The 15,835-nt window shown below is 48.2% G+C and overlaps 1 protein-coding gene across 7 annotated transcripts in view; it reads left to right on the top strand.

Annotated features, from left to right (window-relative positions):
• RTEL1 (regulator of telomere elongation helicase 1) overlaps positions 1 to 15,835 on the top strand; it is a 1,752,068-nt gene that overhangs the window by 1,693,693 nt on the left and 42,540 nt on the right. For 6 of the 7 annotated variants that reach the window (XM_069650890.1, XM_069650893.1, XM_069650896.1 and 3 more), the window contains one exon: positions 13,620 to 13,772. In XM_069650890.1, coding sequence (XP_069506991.1) covers positions 13,620 to 13,772 — 153 coding nt within the window. Of the gene's footprint in view, positions 1 to 13,619; positions 13,773 to 15,044; positions 15,200 to 15,835 lie in introns of those variants that run through there. The other variant, XM_069650895.1, reaches the window with a different exon arrangement.

Here is a 15,835-nt window from a genome sequence, read left to right as displayed (position 1 = left end):
AAAAAGGGGGGGGCAGGGTCACTTCCTTTGTGCAGGGAGGCGATGCAGCTCGAGTTCTGGGCCATCCAGCAGGAAGTTTCGATCTCGGCAGTTCATCTGGCCGGAGACGAAAACGTGACGGCGGACGCTCTGAGCAGGCAGAGCGCGATCTCTCATGAGTGGGAGTTGGCTCAGGAGATTCTCTTGGAGATCTTCGCCCTTTGGGGGACCCCTCAAGTGGATCTCTTCGCCTCCAGTGTCAACCGGAAGTGCGAAAGGTTTTGCTCGCGGGAATTTCCTCCGAAAGGAGCCTTGGGAGACGCGTTCGTGGTGGAGTGGTCATTCCCACTGCTGTACGCGTTTCCTCCAGTCCCCGTCATCCCGCAAGTGCTGCGGAGGTTACGGAAGTTCGGTTCCCGGATGATCCTCATTGCTCCGGCGTGGGCTCGGAGGACGTGGTACCCGGACCTTCTCGACTTGTCCATCTGCCCTCCACGTCGTCTTCCCTACCGAGACGATCTGCTCTCACGGGAGGGGGGTCAGGTTCTCCATCCAGAGGTCGGATCCCTCAACCTTCACGCTTGGCTTCTGAAAGGTTGAGGTATATGGATTGGGACCTCCCTGAAGACGTGATGGAGGTGTTGCTTTCGGCCCGTAGGCCAGCAACGAAGTCTCTGTACCGTTGCCGTTGGCGTAAGTTCTGCGACTGGTGCAGAGTTCGGAATGTGGATCCTTTTGCATGTGACATCCCCATGGTTCTGTCCTTTTTGCTTTCTCTGGCCCACAGGGGCTTGCAAGTGGGTACCATTAAAGGTTACCTGGCGGCGCTGTCCATCTTTAAGCGCTCGTCTGAAGAGTGTTCTTACTTTAAAATCCCTTTAATTTCACAGTTTCTGAAAGGGCTCACTAATGTGTTCCCTCCGTCACCTTTCCTGGTGCCCGGTTGGGATTTAAACCTTGTTCTTCGGTTTCTTATGGGTGCTCCGTTTGAGCCTTTACATTCTTGCCCTTTGAGGCTGTTAACTCTGAAAACTGTGTTTTTAGTTGCGGTTACTTCCGCTCGCAGAGTGAGTGAGTTACAGGCACTTTCAGTTAAGCCACCCTTCACTGTTTTTCACAAGGACAGGGTTGTCCTTCGAGTTCGTCCTTCTTTTCTTCCGAAGGTAGTGACGGAATTTCATTTAGCCCAGAAGGTTGTTCTTCCGGCATTCTATCCTCCGCATCCTGGTAAGGAAGAGGAGAGGCTCCATAGGCTTGATCCTAGGAGAGCTTTAAGTTTTTATGTTTCACGCATGTCCCGGGTCAGAGTGGACGATCAACTCTTTATTGGTTACGCTGGAAAACGTTTGGGGCAAGCTGTGACGAAACAGACTTTGTCCTGCTGGATTATTTTGGCCATCTCGGAGTGTTACCGCTTGGCGGGTAAGGACCCACCGGCTGGCTTGCGGGCCCATTCTACCAGGGGTGTGGCTGCATCTACTGCCCTGCAGAGGGGTGTTCCTATTCGCAACATCTGTGATGCAGCCACCTGGGCTTCAGTACATACATTTGTACGGCATTATTCCCTCGATTCCATCAGAGGGCAGGATCTGGCCTTTGGCAAGGCGGTCCTTTGCTCTGCTATTTGATTGGCTATTCTAAATTTTTGCTTCTAAATTCTTTCCCTCCTCCTTGTTTTGGTACTGCTTTGGGAGTCTGTCATAGATATGGAATACGTTGGAGGACCCAATCCCCTCGAAGAACAAGTTACTTTCTTACCTGGTAACGTTCTTTCGATGGGATGGTCCGACGACGTATTCCATATCGCTCCCGCCCTGCCTTCCCCGCTGCAGAATTTCTTTTGCGATTGCAGCTTACGTTCAGCAAGACTTTGTGTCTGACTGGCAGTTGACTTATGTCACACGTTCTGGGGGGAAAAAACTACAACTGAGGCTACGGGCGTCGTGCGTCCTACTTATCACATCGGATGACGTCAGACGTCGGAGGAGGTCCTCGACGTCGGCGCATCGACGTCATCGACGCAGGACGCAGACGCCGGAAAAGTTTCCGAAGCAGCACAGCTGTGGTGATTACATGTCATAGATATGGAATACGTCGTCGGACCATCCCATCGAAAGAACGTTACCAGGTAAGAAAGTAACTTGTTCATCTCCACCAACATGCCAACACGCCCTCCCTCCGACTGTCCAGGAAGTTGAAGATGGACCCGCTAAAGTGGATCTGATTCTGGTTTGGAGCGTATGCCGTGCAAAGAGTGATGGGACGGGCCTTACTACCCTTTAAGGCCAAGAATCTCCCCTCCCTGTCCTAATGAATTTGCTCTCTCTGGAGGCCTGTCAGATTCCTATATATGATTCCCACCCTTCCCTTCTTGTTTCCCCCGGAAGCCATAGTGCACCCCCTATTTCTCTACCAGTGATTCGAAATTCCTTCCTACTGGCGTATTTTGTCTCCTGTACAAACAGTACATCAAGCTTAGAGATTTTTAACTCTCTTGCTAACATGGAGCGCTTTTGTGGGGAGTTGAGGCCTTTGACATTGAGGGACCCAAATGTTATACCTTCAAGTGAAGTCATAGTGGTGTTTTAGACATTGCAAGGCTTGCCAGCCGGAGTGAATAAGCCTGGAATGGGTATACGACTTGTGCGTGAACAAATCTAGGATAAGCAGCGCATGTGGCCAATGTGGCAAACAGATTGTGACATTTGATTGCATTCCCTCTCCTTTTAGATGTGGGTCTCCCCTCTCCTTACCCTCCCACTGTTCCCTGAAAAACGCCATATTGTGCGCTTCTCAACAACTGAGATGCCCTTAAAAAAGAAAGGACCACACCACAGAAGCCCCTCTCCTGGCTTGTACAAAACATCATGATACAACTAGATGCAATGACGGCACATACTCGCAACATAACTTGCTTTAACAACTTCCCAAACTCTCTTAACTAATCTAAGTCTTTACAATTCCTTTTCCAATTATGATCCCCTGCGAAGGCTATTCCATGTGCACTAGAGCTTGGAGTCGTGACCTTGATTTTGATAATGCGACAAGGCTTTCCTGGCCGATCGCCTTTGACGTGAGAATGTCGCCGTGGACACTCCTCTCAGGGCGTAATGGAGCGCTTGTATTTCCTAGTTCCTCTGGGAAGTCCTGTTTTATTTTGGCGACAATGGTGCAGTCATTTGCAGTGGACCCTTAGGTTTTGTGGATTTCTCTCTGTTGGAGCCTGATATCTCTGCTTGTAAGCTTTCCAGGACACCTCTCGCCTCCTCTTCTGAAGTAACACGATATCCCTCTCCCTTGTGTTCAAAGCTGAGAGAGAAGGGAAATCCCCAGCCATAGCAAACTTTGTGCTCTTGTAGCCACAGAGTCAAGGGACGGTAGCCTCTTTGACTGTTCAGCGTAGCAGCAGAGAGGTCCTGAAAGAACTTCACACTTGATCCTACAAACTCTATAGTTTCCCTCTCGCCTTTTGAAGAATGTCCTGCCTCTGCCGGTAACAGTGGCACTTGACAAGTATGGATCTAGAGCCATTCAGGGGGCCTCCGGCCCTGTGGATTCTGTCGAATTCCATAATGGGGGCTTCCGCAGAGTCGAAAAAGGATGCGACCAGGGCTTTGACTCTGCACTCTAAGCCGGATGGGGTTTCGCCTTGCTTCTCATTGAGGCCCGTTATACAGACATTCGACCTCCGTTCTCGGTTTGCCAGGTCATCAAGCTTTAATTCAATGTCTCTCTCTTTCTGTTCTAGATCCTGGAACCTGGCCTCACAATTCATTACCACAAGATCACCTGTTAGTTGGTTGTTCTCCGCGGCTTCGATCCGGTCTTCCACCTTCACCATCCTGGCTTGCAGATCTCATGCGGTTTCCGTGAGGCTGGATTTAATTTCTCCAAGTGGGAGGCGGATGTCTGCTTTAGTTGCGCTGTCTCTGTCGTTTCCAGGAATTTTTGTCGGGTTTTGAACCTCATCGTGCTCCATGTACCCTGAATTGCAGCTAAATGTCATCAGCCTCACGAGCGTGGCTGGATCCAGCACTCAGGGAGCTAGGCGAACTACGATCGTTTGAGCTATGTGGGCCCTGTGTGACTCCTTCAAGGACCAAGCTCCCTGGTTGCTTTTTTTAACCAAAATTGGGGGTCCTTACTGTAGTTGACCTGTTCCCTGGACCCTAGTTCCTCTCCTGTTATCACTTGACTTCCCCTTCCTCTGTTACACCTTCACCTGTGGCACCCCCCAGCCTCTGGTCTAGTCCGTTGCTTCCATGTTCTTCTGCTTACAGTCTTTCAAAAGAATTATACAGTATCATGGAGTGGTTCAAAGCTGTCAATGGAGAGAGACCTGTGACCCAGTGTGTTCCAAAGGCTCCCCTGCCCCGAGTAATCCAGCCTCAGGCCTCCCCCGTTCGCGACAGTCCTAGATCCAAGCGCAGGGGAGTGGAGTTCCACCAAGTGAGTAGTGCAGTGATTTGGCCCATTGGAACTCGAATTGATGAAGGGGGGAATCGTTGCCTCCTTTGGAGGTTGTATAACAGGCAGAATAAGGCACCCAATACTTGGAACAGGTCTGGCCACTACTTGGTGGGGGCGAAGGGGTGGGGAGATTTTGTAGCAATTAAAGGTGCACATCCACTCTGTCTCCCTCTAGAACTGCGTGGGATAACACGCCGCTGGGCAGTGGACTGCCCTCTGAAGAAGGCAGTGCCTTCCCCATCTCCCTTTCTTTGAGGGCCGCTAAACCCTTTTTAGTGAATAACAGCCTCCCAATCCGCAGCTTTGGCATGGGCATGGCTGTGGAAACTCTACCACTGACTTCACACAAAAGGCATACAGCACTGTGCTTACTGTGAAGCTGATGGTGGAAAGGCCTAGGCATGGCATGCCTCACTCTCCCATAAGACCAGAAGACTACTTGGCTCCACTTGTGCTCCGCGCAGCACTGTTGTTTTATGCACACTGTGTGCTCCGGGTGCAGGTAGCTCCTCCCACTGAAGTGGAAGGAGTAGACCAGGTTGGAAACAAGGTCCAGCAGTAGAAAAAAATATCTTGCGTTGAATGCGATATGAGCCTCACCGTAGTCTGCCACAGAAGGCAAGTTTCACAGCGTGAGAGACCGAAAGATCACTCGGCTCCACTAGTGCTCCGCACGGTAAAGGGAACGGAAACACATTTCCCTTTACACTATTTTTGTATAAGAGATAAGGCAGGCATTAGGTTTTGTTAGTATAGGCCATTTTGATTTGACATAGACTGACCAGGATTGTGTTTTCTTTATTATTTGATGGTAGAGACTACTCCCATCATAGCTATAGGGCAACGTAGGAGTTTTTCCAAACCCCAAGAATCTAATGAAGGTTTTGAAGCTTGTATCTTTTTTGTCAGTGTCATACTTGTGATACCATACCTCCCTTACAGATGGGCCTTGGTACAGCGGATGTTCCTGTCCCACTTTCCTCTGCAAGGCATACACAATTCGGTGGCCGACTCCCTCAGCAAGGAACTAAGCGCCTGCAAAACACAAAATGCAGTACATTCGCCAGCAGGTTCCCTCAGGCTGGAAGTCTTGGAGATGCCTTCACATTTCTGCAGACAAACAAGTTTCTCTACGCAGTCCCGCCGTTTCCGCTCATCCCCAGGGTCCTGCATGCTTACAGGCGAGAGTGGTGCAAACTCATTCTGGTGGCTCCAGCCTGGCCGAGATAATTCTGGTTTTCGAAACTCCTCTTGTCCGCACCTCCCATCAGAATGCCTCCTGTCTTCAATCTTCTCTCCAGGGACAAGGGAGCGGTCCTGCAACAACACCCTGCCTTTCTCATTCTGACTGTGTGGCTCCTACTTTACTAGAATTATGACACATTCCCATGCCACAAGACTGCAGGGACATTCTTACTAACGTTTGTGCGGCCCTTACAATCACAACTGGAAGTGTTAGAACAAGGTTTGTTGTGCTGATAATAACATTGATCCTTTCCATTTCCAACCTCAGGACATTCTACCATACTTTGTCACTGGCCTGCGGTGTTCTTGGGCATTCCTGTGTTAAGGTCCATCTGTCTGTGATTTCAAGATTTACTCGCATCTCTACCACGCTCTTGTTATGATCCCTTCGACTTTTTGAGAATTCCTCATGGGACTCTTCCGTGCTTTCCCGCTATTGTGGGCAACGGCTTCAGCTTGGGAGCTGAGCTTTGTTCTTTCCAAGTTTACGGGTCCTCCCTTTGAGCCCTTGCACAAGACAATATCAAGTTTCTTTCTTGTTCGCCATCACCTCTACCAGCAGAGTGGGAGAGATCCAAGCTTTATCCTGCAAGCCTCCAGTTCCGGGTGAATCCCACTTTCATGCCCAAGCTGTCTTCGTATGTCCATTTTAATGAACCTTTGGTCCTGCCTATCTTGTTTGATTCTCCTTCTACACCAGTGGATTGCTTGCTGCATTCCTTACACGCCATGCGGGCTGCAAAGTATTATGTTCCCCGTACCAAGCAGTTCTGCAAGTCATCTCAATTTTCATGGCTTTTGGTTCCACGTTTGTGGGCAAAGGGCTGTCCATCTCCCGATGGCGTTCTGCTTGCATCTCCTGCTGCCACCACATCACTAACATGCCCCTTCCTGGTCAGCCTAGGTCGCACTAGACAAGCGCCGTTTCTTCCACCACTGCCTTTCTCTCTGGTGTCCTGTGGTTGGATATCTGCAGGCTGGCCACATGGAGGTCTGTCCACACCTTCACAAAGTTCTACTGCGTTGACAGGGATTCCACAGAGGAGTTAGGGTCAGACAAGCAGTGCTCCGCCATCCGTTCACATAAGGTGTGCTTTCCTGAAGGTGAGACTATTTCCTTCACTCATTTTGCACTGTATCCGTCTGCTTTATCATCTATTCAAACAGCATGTGAATCTATGAAAGATCCAATGCCGGAGAAAGAATAAGTTAGTTACTTGTAACTACTGTTATCCAGCATTGGTATCATTCATAGATTCAAATGCGACCCTCCGGCCTGCCCAGCAAATAGCTCTTGACTCATCTTGCCACTTTCACATGCGCTATGCTAATATGAATATGGTCTCTAGGGGAGGCGTTAAGGGAAACTGTGCCTATTGGTGTTAGGCAGAAACCTGTGCAGTTCCCTCTGGGACCGCTGAAAAAGATTTAAGACTACAGGTGTTTGGCAGTAAACCCACTTGGTAGCAGTCTGTACCACACAGATTCACTTGGTAGCTGTGGCTGAGCAGTCAGACTTCCCTCAAGAAGAGTTGGGCAGTATACAGAGTATTCACAATAGGTCAAAAGAACATAGTAGAACAAGTAAACACTGACCAGAGCTTGGTGTAAAAGAGATATAATTATTTATTTAAAACCACATCTAGAAAAACACACAGGCACTAATAGTAAGCAATTCAAAAACACGGTCACTAAAAGATATACACTCCCTTACAAGAATATTAGACAAGTCTTAAGTAAAGCCCCACTTATTTTCAGACAACGGTAAGCGCTTAACGCAGATGGCACTCTAATAATTCGTTTAAAAAGGGAGAGAAAAGCAGAGTATAATATGAAACAGATCCCAACGGTTTCATAAGAACAAAACAAGAGAGGGAGGCAAGTAAAACCGTGAAGTTAGAGTTCAGTAGGTTGGATCCACTTTAAGAGGATCAGAACGAAATGTGTCCAAGGTCACACGGTTGAAGTGCACAAGAGTCTTGCAAAGGTTCAAAAAGAGTTGGACCAAAAGAAAGGGACCAGTTAGAGGGTCAAGGCGGCCAGCCCAGTCCAGAAGGTTAAGGGGTTATTATTACCTTGTAGCAATCTTTAGAAAGGGAGGCCTGGCGGACACGGTACCTTAAAGTGGTGAGAATACTCCAGCGGGGGCAGTTGTTCCTGGCAGCGGATGCAAGTCAGTGCTCCATCCGGGGGAAGAGAGGATCTCGTCGGGGAGGAAGACAGGAGTCCGTTGCACTGCCAGGGAAGAAACCAGCCGTGGAGTTCTCAGGTAAAAGGAGCAGTCCTTTTATTCGCAGTCCAGTGGTAAGTGGTTATCCGGTTGCCAGGGTGCTTGGCACGGGCAATTCGACCACAAGACAATCTGGGGTGCGAAGAGAATAAGGTAAACTGGTTGTGCCCACCAGTCAGGGGAAGAAGCCTCTCCAGCCGGGAGATCTTCTATGTCGTCAGAAAGTGGCGAGTCGGTTCCGCAGGGCTCCACCAGTGGTGTCGTCGTGGTAGGTCGGCTCAGCTTCTCCCTCGTCGGATTCTCAGGTCCTGTGGCGACTTCTGAAGTTCCAGTCCCCAAAGCCCTGCTTTTATGCAGCACACCCCCATTCATTCAGCCTAGCTGTCAATCAAACATGCTAAGTGGTGAGCCCGCCGGCTCACCACTTGGGCCAATCACACAAGACTGCGACTTGAGTTACCAAGGTAACTCAGTCCAGGGTGCCTAAACCCCCTCCCACACCCCCTGTGGTACCCAGACAGAGTGGCAGCGCTTTTGGAGGCTTCTGTGGAGAAGCCCGCCAAAAAGTGGAACAAAGGGCTCGACTTGGGTTGGAGTCACAGAAGAGAACACAAACGCCATTTTAGAATCGAGTCCTGGCAAAAAATACCAACCGGCGAATTAATATTAAATAAACCGGCGGTATGTTCGAGGCTATGAGAATTAAATAATTAAAGTTGGTAGCCTCGAACAATGGGAAAATCCCATAGGGATATATTCGCGGTTGAATATAAAAAGTAGTATCCACTGCCACCAGCCAAAACTCAATCAGGGGGGACTGAGATGTGCCCCCTCGGTTAACAGACCCCAGGGCAATCGAATTTCCCCGACCAGTACGTCCACAATATGATGGTTTGTACTGGTTTCTGTTCATAATTTGGGACTAGTAAGGCCAATGGTGACTTTACATGCCCTGGGAGACAGTAGTCAGTCCCAGGGTATGGAGTCTATGGTGGGGTGTCACTATGGCACCCCTGTGTTACTGCACGGAGGGTCTGTGTAACACACATAGTAAAAACACATGAGACCCTATGGAGTAAAGGACCCCATAACCCATAAAACACATTAACAGTCAAAGGAACACCATAAATCATGTCCAAGAGTGGGAGAAAAAAGAGTCTCACTCTTGGCAGGAGAAAAAAACGAACTCCAGAAATCCAGCAAAGCTGCTGGGGGACTCACTAGGTTAGGAAATTCAGCCTAAATAGAGAATTCTCCCTAACAATTGGCTATGGTGCAGGGAGACCCAAAACAACTTTAAGAGAAATCCAAAGTTATGACTACACTTTCGAATTAAAATGAAAACTGATTTAAAGTTACTGAGGATTGCCAGCCTAATGGCTGGGACTATTCAAACAGCATGTGAATCTATTAAAGATACCAATACTGGAGAACAGGAGTTGGAGGTAAATAACTTATTCCTTCAGAGCTACAATGTTTACTACCGTACCGCTGTCTAGCTTACGCAGGAATTACATAATTACATCCTATGCCTTCTATTCCGGTGAATTGACCGATGCTGAGAGGAATTCTACCATCACTGAGTTGCCGATGTAGACTGCATTCCTGGGATGCTGTTACTACTTGCAGGTGTGTAGTAGCCTATCACCATGATAACAGATCACAAGAATCTGGTGGCCCTGCGCCCCTTGAAATGTGTGAATGAGCAACAGCATTGTTGGCAGCTCTTTGTCTATCCCGTTTCTGTATCGATTACCAGTTAGATGTGAAACATTGTAAAGCCAGATGCCTTATCCACCCTGTTCATAAGTCATGCGGAGGAGCCCAACTCAGAAACCAGTCCTGGTTTATCAGACAATGCTTTTGTTGGGTCTGTGTGATTGATGCATCAATGGATTCTATACCTGGCAAATATTTTATGCTCAATGGTGTCAGAGGCATTGTCTCACCTACCCAAAGGGGAGAGAAGGGACTGATTTAATGAGCTTGTCAGGGATGAGAAGGGAGCAACTTGCCAGACCCTCCAAGCGTGGTTAGATTACGGGCTCTGGATAGCTGAATCAATGGGCACTAGTTCAGTGTCTAGAGGGTTTTCCTGGCTCACAACACTATATGTCCAAACAAAATTGTTAGACATGCCCTTTGAAGGGATGCACCTATTCGGTTCAAAAGAAGGTGATACTCCAGAAAAATGTCAGCTGTCAAAAGTAGCACTGAAATCTCTAAAGGCTGTATTGAGACAACCATTCACACAACCTGTTCAGCACCTATGTGGGAAGTAAAACCCTTTTACTACTTGTCATTGTTCAGCCCAAGAGAAAGAGCCCAAACTGACCTTAGACAGGGGAAAAAAGAGTTATACAAAATGTGAGAGAGGCAGAGGTGGTAAGGGAATGTAGATGGCTTCAACTTCTGTCCCTTTTTGAGCCTCCTCTGCACCAAAACCACTTTGAGGAGTTCTTCAACGTATCAACAGTAGGGTAAGGCTGGCTCAGTGTTCATAAGAATGGTTGGTTCTGGCAGGTGTTAGCCTAGGGTTACTTGCTTCCCTTCTGTAATGTGCCCATTCAGACATTCCGGCCACCAGATCTGTTGCTCCTGCATGAGATTCATTCATTGCTGCTGAAAGCAGCCATGAGCTGGTGCCTACTATGGAGTTGGGCCGGGATGGTAATACCACTACTTTCTGGTGTCGAAGAAGGACGGAGAACTGCATCCCATTTTGGATCAGAGGCCCTGGAGCAAGTTCCTCAGGAATGACAAATTCAAGATGGTAACCTTTATTCAGATTTTCCAGGCCTGGGAGTTATAGGATTAGATGGTCTTGCTGGACCATCAGGTTGGTGGTGGCAGGAAGTCTGAGGAGGGGGGGAATCAATGTTTGCTCTTACCTGTAAGATTGGCTCATCAGGGCTTGTTCCGTGGAATTAGCTCTGGCCATCTGATCCAAACTTGCTATCTCTTACACAGACTGAGCTTCTCCTTGAACTTAAAGAACACTCAGGTGATACATTTTGATTTGGGAGGTCCTGGACTCTCGCTTGAGGAAGACTCGTCTGAAGGGCAGGGCTGTAAATTCCATGCAGGTGGTCATGAAATTTCAGAATGCGCATACTCTGCTAGCCTCAGACTTTCTTCAGGCATTATTGTGAATGAGGTCCCTTCAATGGCTTATCACGTCTTAATGATCACAGTTTTCAGGCACCATGACAGAGAGTCATGGTGCATGGGTCAGAGAGTCCCAAGTCGTGCACCTCAGCACCATTTGTGGTGACCTCAGAGAGAGAACTTGATGGCGTGAGAGACCTTTTGACAACCATGGCCGGAGGCATCTACAGTAGCAAATGCCTCTTTGAAAATCTGGGTTTCCCGCCTGGGCAAGCTCACGCTAAGTGCATTGTGGTCCCCAGCAGAATCAAGAATGCATGTAAACCTGTTGAAGCTGTGGGCAATCACACTTGCAATGATGTGCTTCCTGCTCCCATCCAGGCTAAGAGTTCTGATCCTGATGGACAGCAAAGTGGCATTGCACTACCTCAGCAAGAGAGGGGAGAGGGGAGAGTGGAGTGACTGCCCCTATGCAGGGAGGTACTACAGCTCTGGCTGATTTGAGTATTGCAAAACTATGTCGCCTTCTCGGCTGCCCATCTTGCCGGGAGGGAGAATACAATGGCGGATACCCTGAGTAAGCATGGGTTTGGTCTCCACGATCAGAAGCTATGCCAGATATTTGCAGAGATTTCCAGCATTTAGGAACCCCTCCAGTGCATCTGTTAGCATCCAGTGCCAACAGGAAGTGCAAGCTGTTCTGCTCCAGAGAATTTCCCCTGAGAGAGGCAATGTCAATGGAGAATGGATGCTAACGGATGCACTGGAGGGGTTCCTAAATGCTTTTCACTCCTATATCCATTGCCGCCGGTTCCAGTCATTCCCTAGAGGTTGAGAAGGCTCCAGACCACCATGATTCTAATTGCCCCAGATTGGGCCAGGAGGACGTGCTAGCTTGGACATCTTCCCTCCTCGACATCTTCCGCTGAAAGCAGATTTATTTTCTATCCATAGCCTGGTCCTTCACGTTAGCCTGAGCTCACTCAATCTTTATGTGTGGCTACTAAGAGGCTGAGTGGGATCTCTAAAATTGTCATGGAAGTCCTACTTTTTACCATAGGTTTTCTAGCTAGTTGGACAGCTTAACCATTTTTTTGTGCAAAAGAGGATCTGTGATTTCCTTTTACTGCTGCATCTAGCCCAGAGGGATTACAGTCTTCAACAGTAAACGGTTACCTTGCAGAGTTCTAGCTATTCAGGCGCCCCCCAGACTAAGGGTCTTATTTTATCATTCCTATCGTCATTCAATTTCTGCAGGGATTAACAAATAAGTTCCTGCTGGTACCATTTATTGTCCCTGCCGGGACCTGAACTGATTGGGGTGCCATTTTAGCCGATGCACTCATGCCCTCTTAGGCTTCTGATTTGGAAGACTGTTTTCTTGGTGGTTATGCCATCTGCAAGAAGGTTTATTGATTGCAGGCACTTTCTTACAAGCCATTGTACTCCGTCTTCCCTAAGGAGAAAGTCACCCTCAGGCTGAGGCCATCATTTCTGCACACATTCTTATCGGAATTTCACTTCTCCGAGGTGATTCTGCTTTCAGTATTTTACACTCCTCACCCTTCAAAGGAAGAGGAGAGGTTTCACACACTGGATCCCAAGAGAGCCTTGAGCTTTCTACCTAGCTAAAACTAGAGTTTTTAGACTGTACGATCAACTTTTCATTGGCTATACTGACCCTCGACTGGGTAAAATGTCCCATTGGATGTTTTGTATTGCAGAACATTTTGCAATAGGATTAAAAGAAATAGTGAAGGCCTCAAATACCATTAAGGTCATCATTGCACACATTTATCAAGCATTGTCTGGATTCTGTCTTGTCAGGCCTCCCATTTTGGCTGAGCGTTTCTCCAAAATGTCCTGTACTTACATTCATTCTTTCTGGTCTTGCATTCTGCACCACTGAATGTTATATTACTGCTATGTGAGTCTATATAAATTAAGGAATCTGTGGGAGGACACTATCCATTAGAAGAACAAATTACTTACCTCTGGTGATGCCCTTTTTGAAGGATATCCCTCCCACAGACAGTATCTTCATTGCCCTCCTTTCCTGTCCCACTGATGGAGAGCTCCTCCAGTTTATTGATAATTCCCTAATGCGGCTGAGTATGGGGACACATTAGGGAAACTGAGGTCGTGGGGCACGGTGCAATCTATACATGGATGCTCGATATCCTCTCCAGTGTAGAAGGTTGCATCGAGTGATCCTGATGGTTGGGTAACACGGCACCCACTGCTGTGTGAAAGTTTTAGGTGATCAAGCTTACTCTGCAGCAATGTATATTTAACACAAGTAAACTGTGGGAATAACAGAGGTAAGGTAATTTGTTCTTCATTTATTCAGAGTCCAACATTTCCCCCACTTCCTGTGGTTGAGGAATGCGCAAGAAAAGCTCCCTTAATGATCCAGGCAAGTTTAGCTCCATATTTTCCATGGGGCAGGTCACTTCTTTTGTTGTATCTCCAGTTAACAATCTACAACTGAATTTCAAACCTCATACTGGCTGTTTTCTGAGCAATTCAACATGTTATTTCCATTTAGCTCACTTGTAAACCGTGTTCATTATTTTTTGTATCTTAGTGCTTGGAAAATCACAAAGCAAGATCTCATCCTTCTTCCAAAGGAATCCAGCGTGCAAGAAAACATCTCGGAGCTCGGGGACTGATGATGCAGCTACTGGGATCCGAGTAGTGCCTTGCAATGGTACTCCACTACTCCCCTTTGTCACTATGGGTAGGTTTCTGTACTTAGTCTATAGCAATAATTATGGGAATCTTGGGCAGGGATTGGAAGAGAAAGAATTGTCATGCCACGCTCTATGAGCCACCATTGCACAAATGGCATTCATGGTCAAGGGCTGCCTTTGTGGGTCTTGTGTATACACCAAAAGCAGGGGTCAGCCTGTCCATAATGGGCCATGCAACGCCAATCTTTCACAGATTATGGACGGCCAAAGCCAGCCCCCATGAAAATACAGAGCGCTCCCTCAGCAGCAGCGCACATCGGAGAGATTGCTCCTGGGCTGGTTTCAGTACCCCAGTACTTGTACTCAATAGGCGATGCAAGGCTAAGGACATTCTTCTTCCAGAGCCTTGTATGTCCAGTTAGGGATGCAGGCCACGGTGCTTGTGGGCCGAATGAGTGAAGGGGACGCTCCTGTCCCACCTGCACATTCTGAATCCCAGGAGCTGTGTGAAAAATCTACTCCAGCGCCACACTGCACGTGCAGGAATCTCAACTTGGTTCCTGTTAAGTGCTGTGCTAGAGCTGGAGGGCCATTGCTGGAGCCTGAGGTAGTTTGAGGCTCAGTGGAGTCCGGACCTGGGCTGCAGATTAAGAATAAAAATGTATGCGTCTTTACGGTGGGTTTGTATTTATAAGTGCGCATGTGAATAAAAAAGTACATGTTTGGGTGCACGTGGGAATGAGAATGTGTTGTATGGGCGCGTGTGTGAATGAGAGAGTGTATGAATGCTCTAATGGTGCGCCTGTAAAAATATATGAATGCTCTATGAATACTTGTGTGGTGGGGCGCACGCTGATTTTACCTCTAATTGGGGTTCGGGGTTACATTTGTGAAGTGACAGCCAGTCTGGACATTTCTTGTTATGGCATGACATTTTTTACTGGTTCCAGGTTAAAGCCAGCTTAATAATTGTTCTTACTTGTCTGTGCTGACCTACAATGGTGTAGCCAGTTTAGATATGCAACACGTCCGGACTGGCTGTACCAATAAAGGCCAGAATGGCCACGTAAGAATACTTTATAATGTATTCCTTCATACTATGGATTTCTCATTGTTGATAATTATCTCCCAGCGCAGCTGCTCTTCGGAAGCTGCTTTACTGCTGCAAGGGGGCCTCAATGCACCCAGCACCAGACATGACGTCGGGCCAGTGTAGATTGAGGTGCTGCGCTCTGATCTTTGTTCCTTTTTTCCACGCACTCTGCTCGTGCACCACTCTATTTTGAAGTTATTTTTTTTTCCCATATCACAACATGCAGAACGCAGTGAAGTCTTCAGGTTTTAAACCTTGCATCGACTGCGTACAGAAAGAAGCAGCTGCACTGGAAGAGGTCTCGTTCCCCTGGTGGATCTTCGAAAAACACCATTCTTCTACCTCCTTGAGGAAAAGGAGTCGCTGCTCCAGAGACTCATGTGAGGCAGAGGCACAGCAGGTACGTGTCCTCACCCAGTCATCCATACATGAGGAATGGGGGGGCTTTTGGCTGAAGATGCTAGACTTCTTCACCAAGGCCCCAGCGCCTGAGGCCCAATCGCCGACAGCTTCAACCTCGTCCCCGCTGGTGCCATTGGTGTCCACCATGCTTGGACAAGCCATCTCAAGCCTGGACTTCTCCGTCTTAGAGCATGTCTCTTCCGGCCCGACATCTGTCCCTGTAGTGCCCCTGGCACCAGGATTCCTTGGGAGTTGGCTGTGAACATGGCCTGCTCCCTTGGGGTGCATTTATGTCTCAAATGGAGGAAAGTTATGAGAAGGTGGGTGACCCCATTCCATTTGGGTTGGAACCCCTGTGTCCCAGGGAAGTAAGGGATTTCCCAGACTATGTTTACGGAGAAGATGATGGCTTGGTGTGGATCTTGCAGCAGACTTGCAAGATTCTAGCAGTCGGCACAATTTACCAGAATGTGACGCGCTCCATGCTCCTACCCCAGGTAAGACTCGGGCCTCTTTTCAATGCCTGATAGCTAACGTGGTTCAGACAATGGGTTGGATAGGTACGGGGGGTGAGGGAAACTGGTAAGAGGATTAGGGAGAGGTTATGGATGGGAA

Source organism: Ambystoma mexicanum, chromosome 3p (genome assembly GCF_040938575.1).
Source record: "Ambystoma mexicanum isolate Mex_15411 chromosome 3p, UKY_AmexF1_1, whole genome shotgun sequence".
In the NCBI taxonomy this organism is placed as follows: Eukaryota; Metazoa; Chordata; class Amphibia; order Caudata; family Ambystomatidae; genus Ambystoma; species Ambystoma mexicanum.
This window is presented reverse-complemented; position numbering and strand designations above follow the sequence as displayed.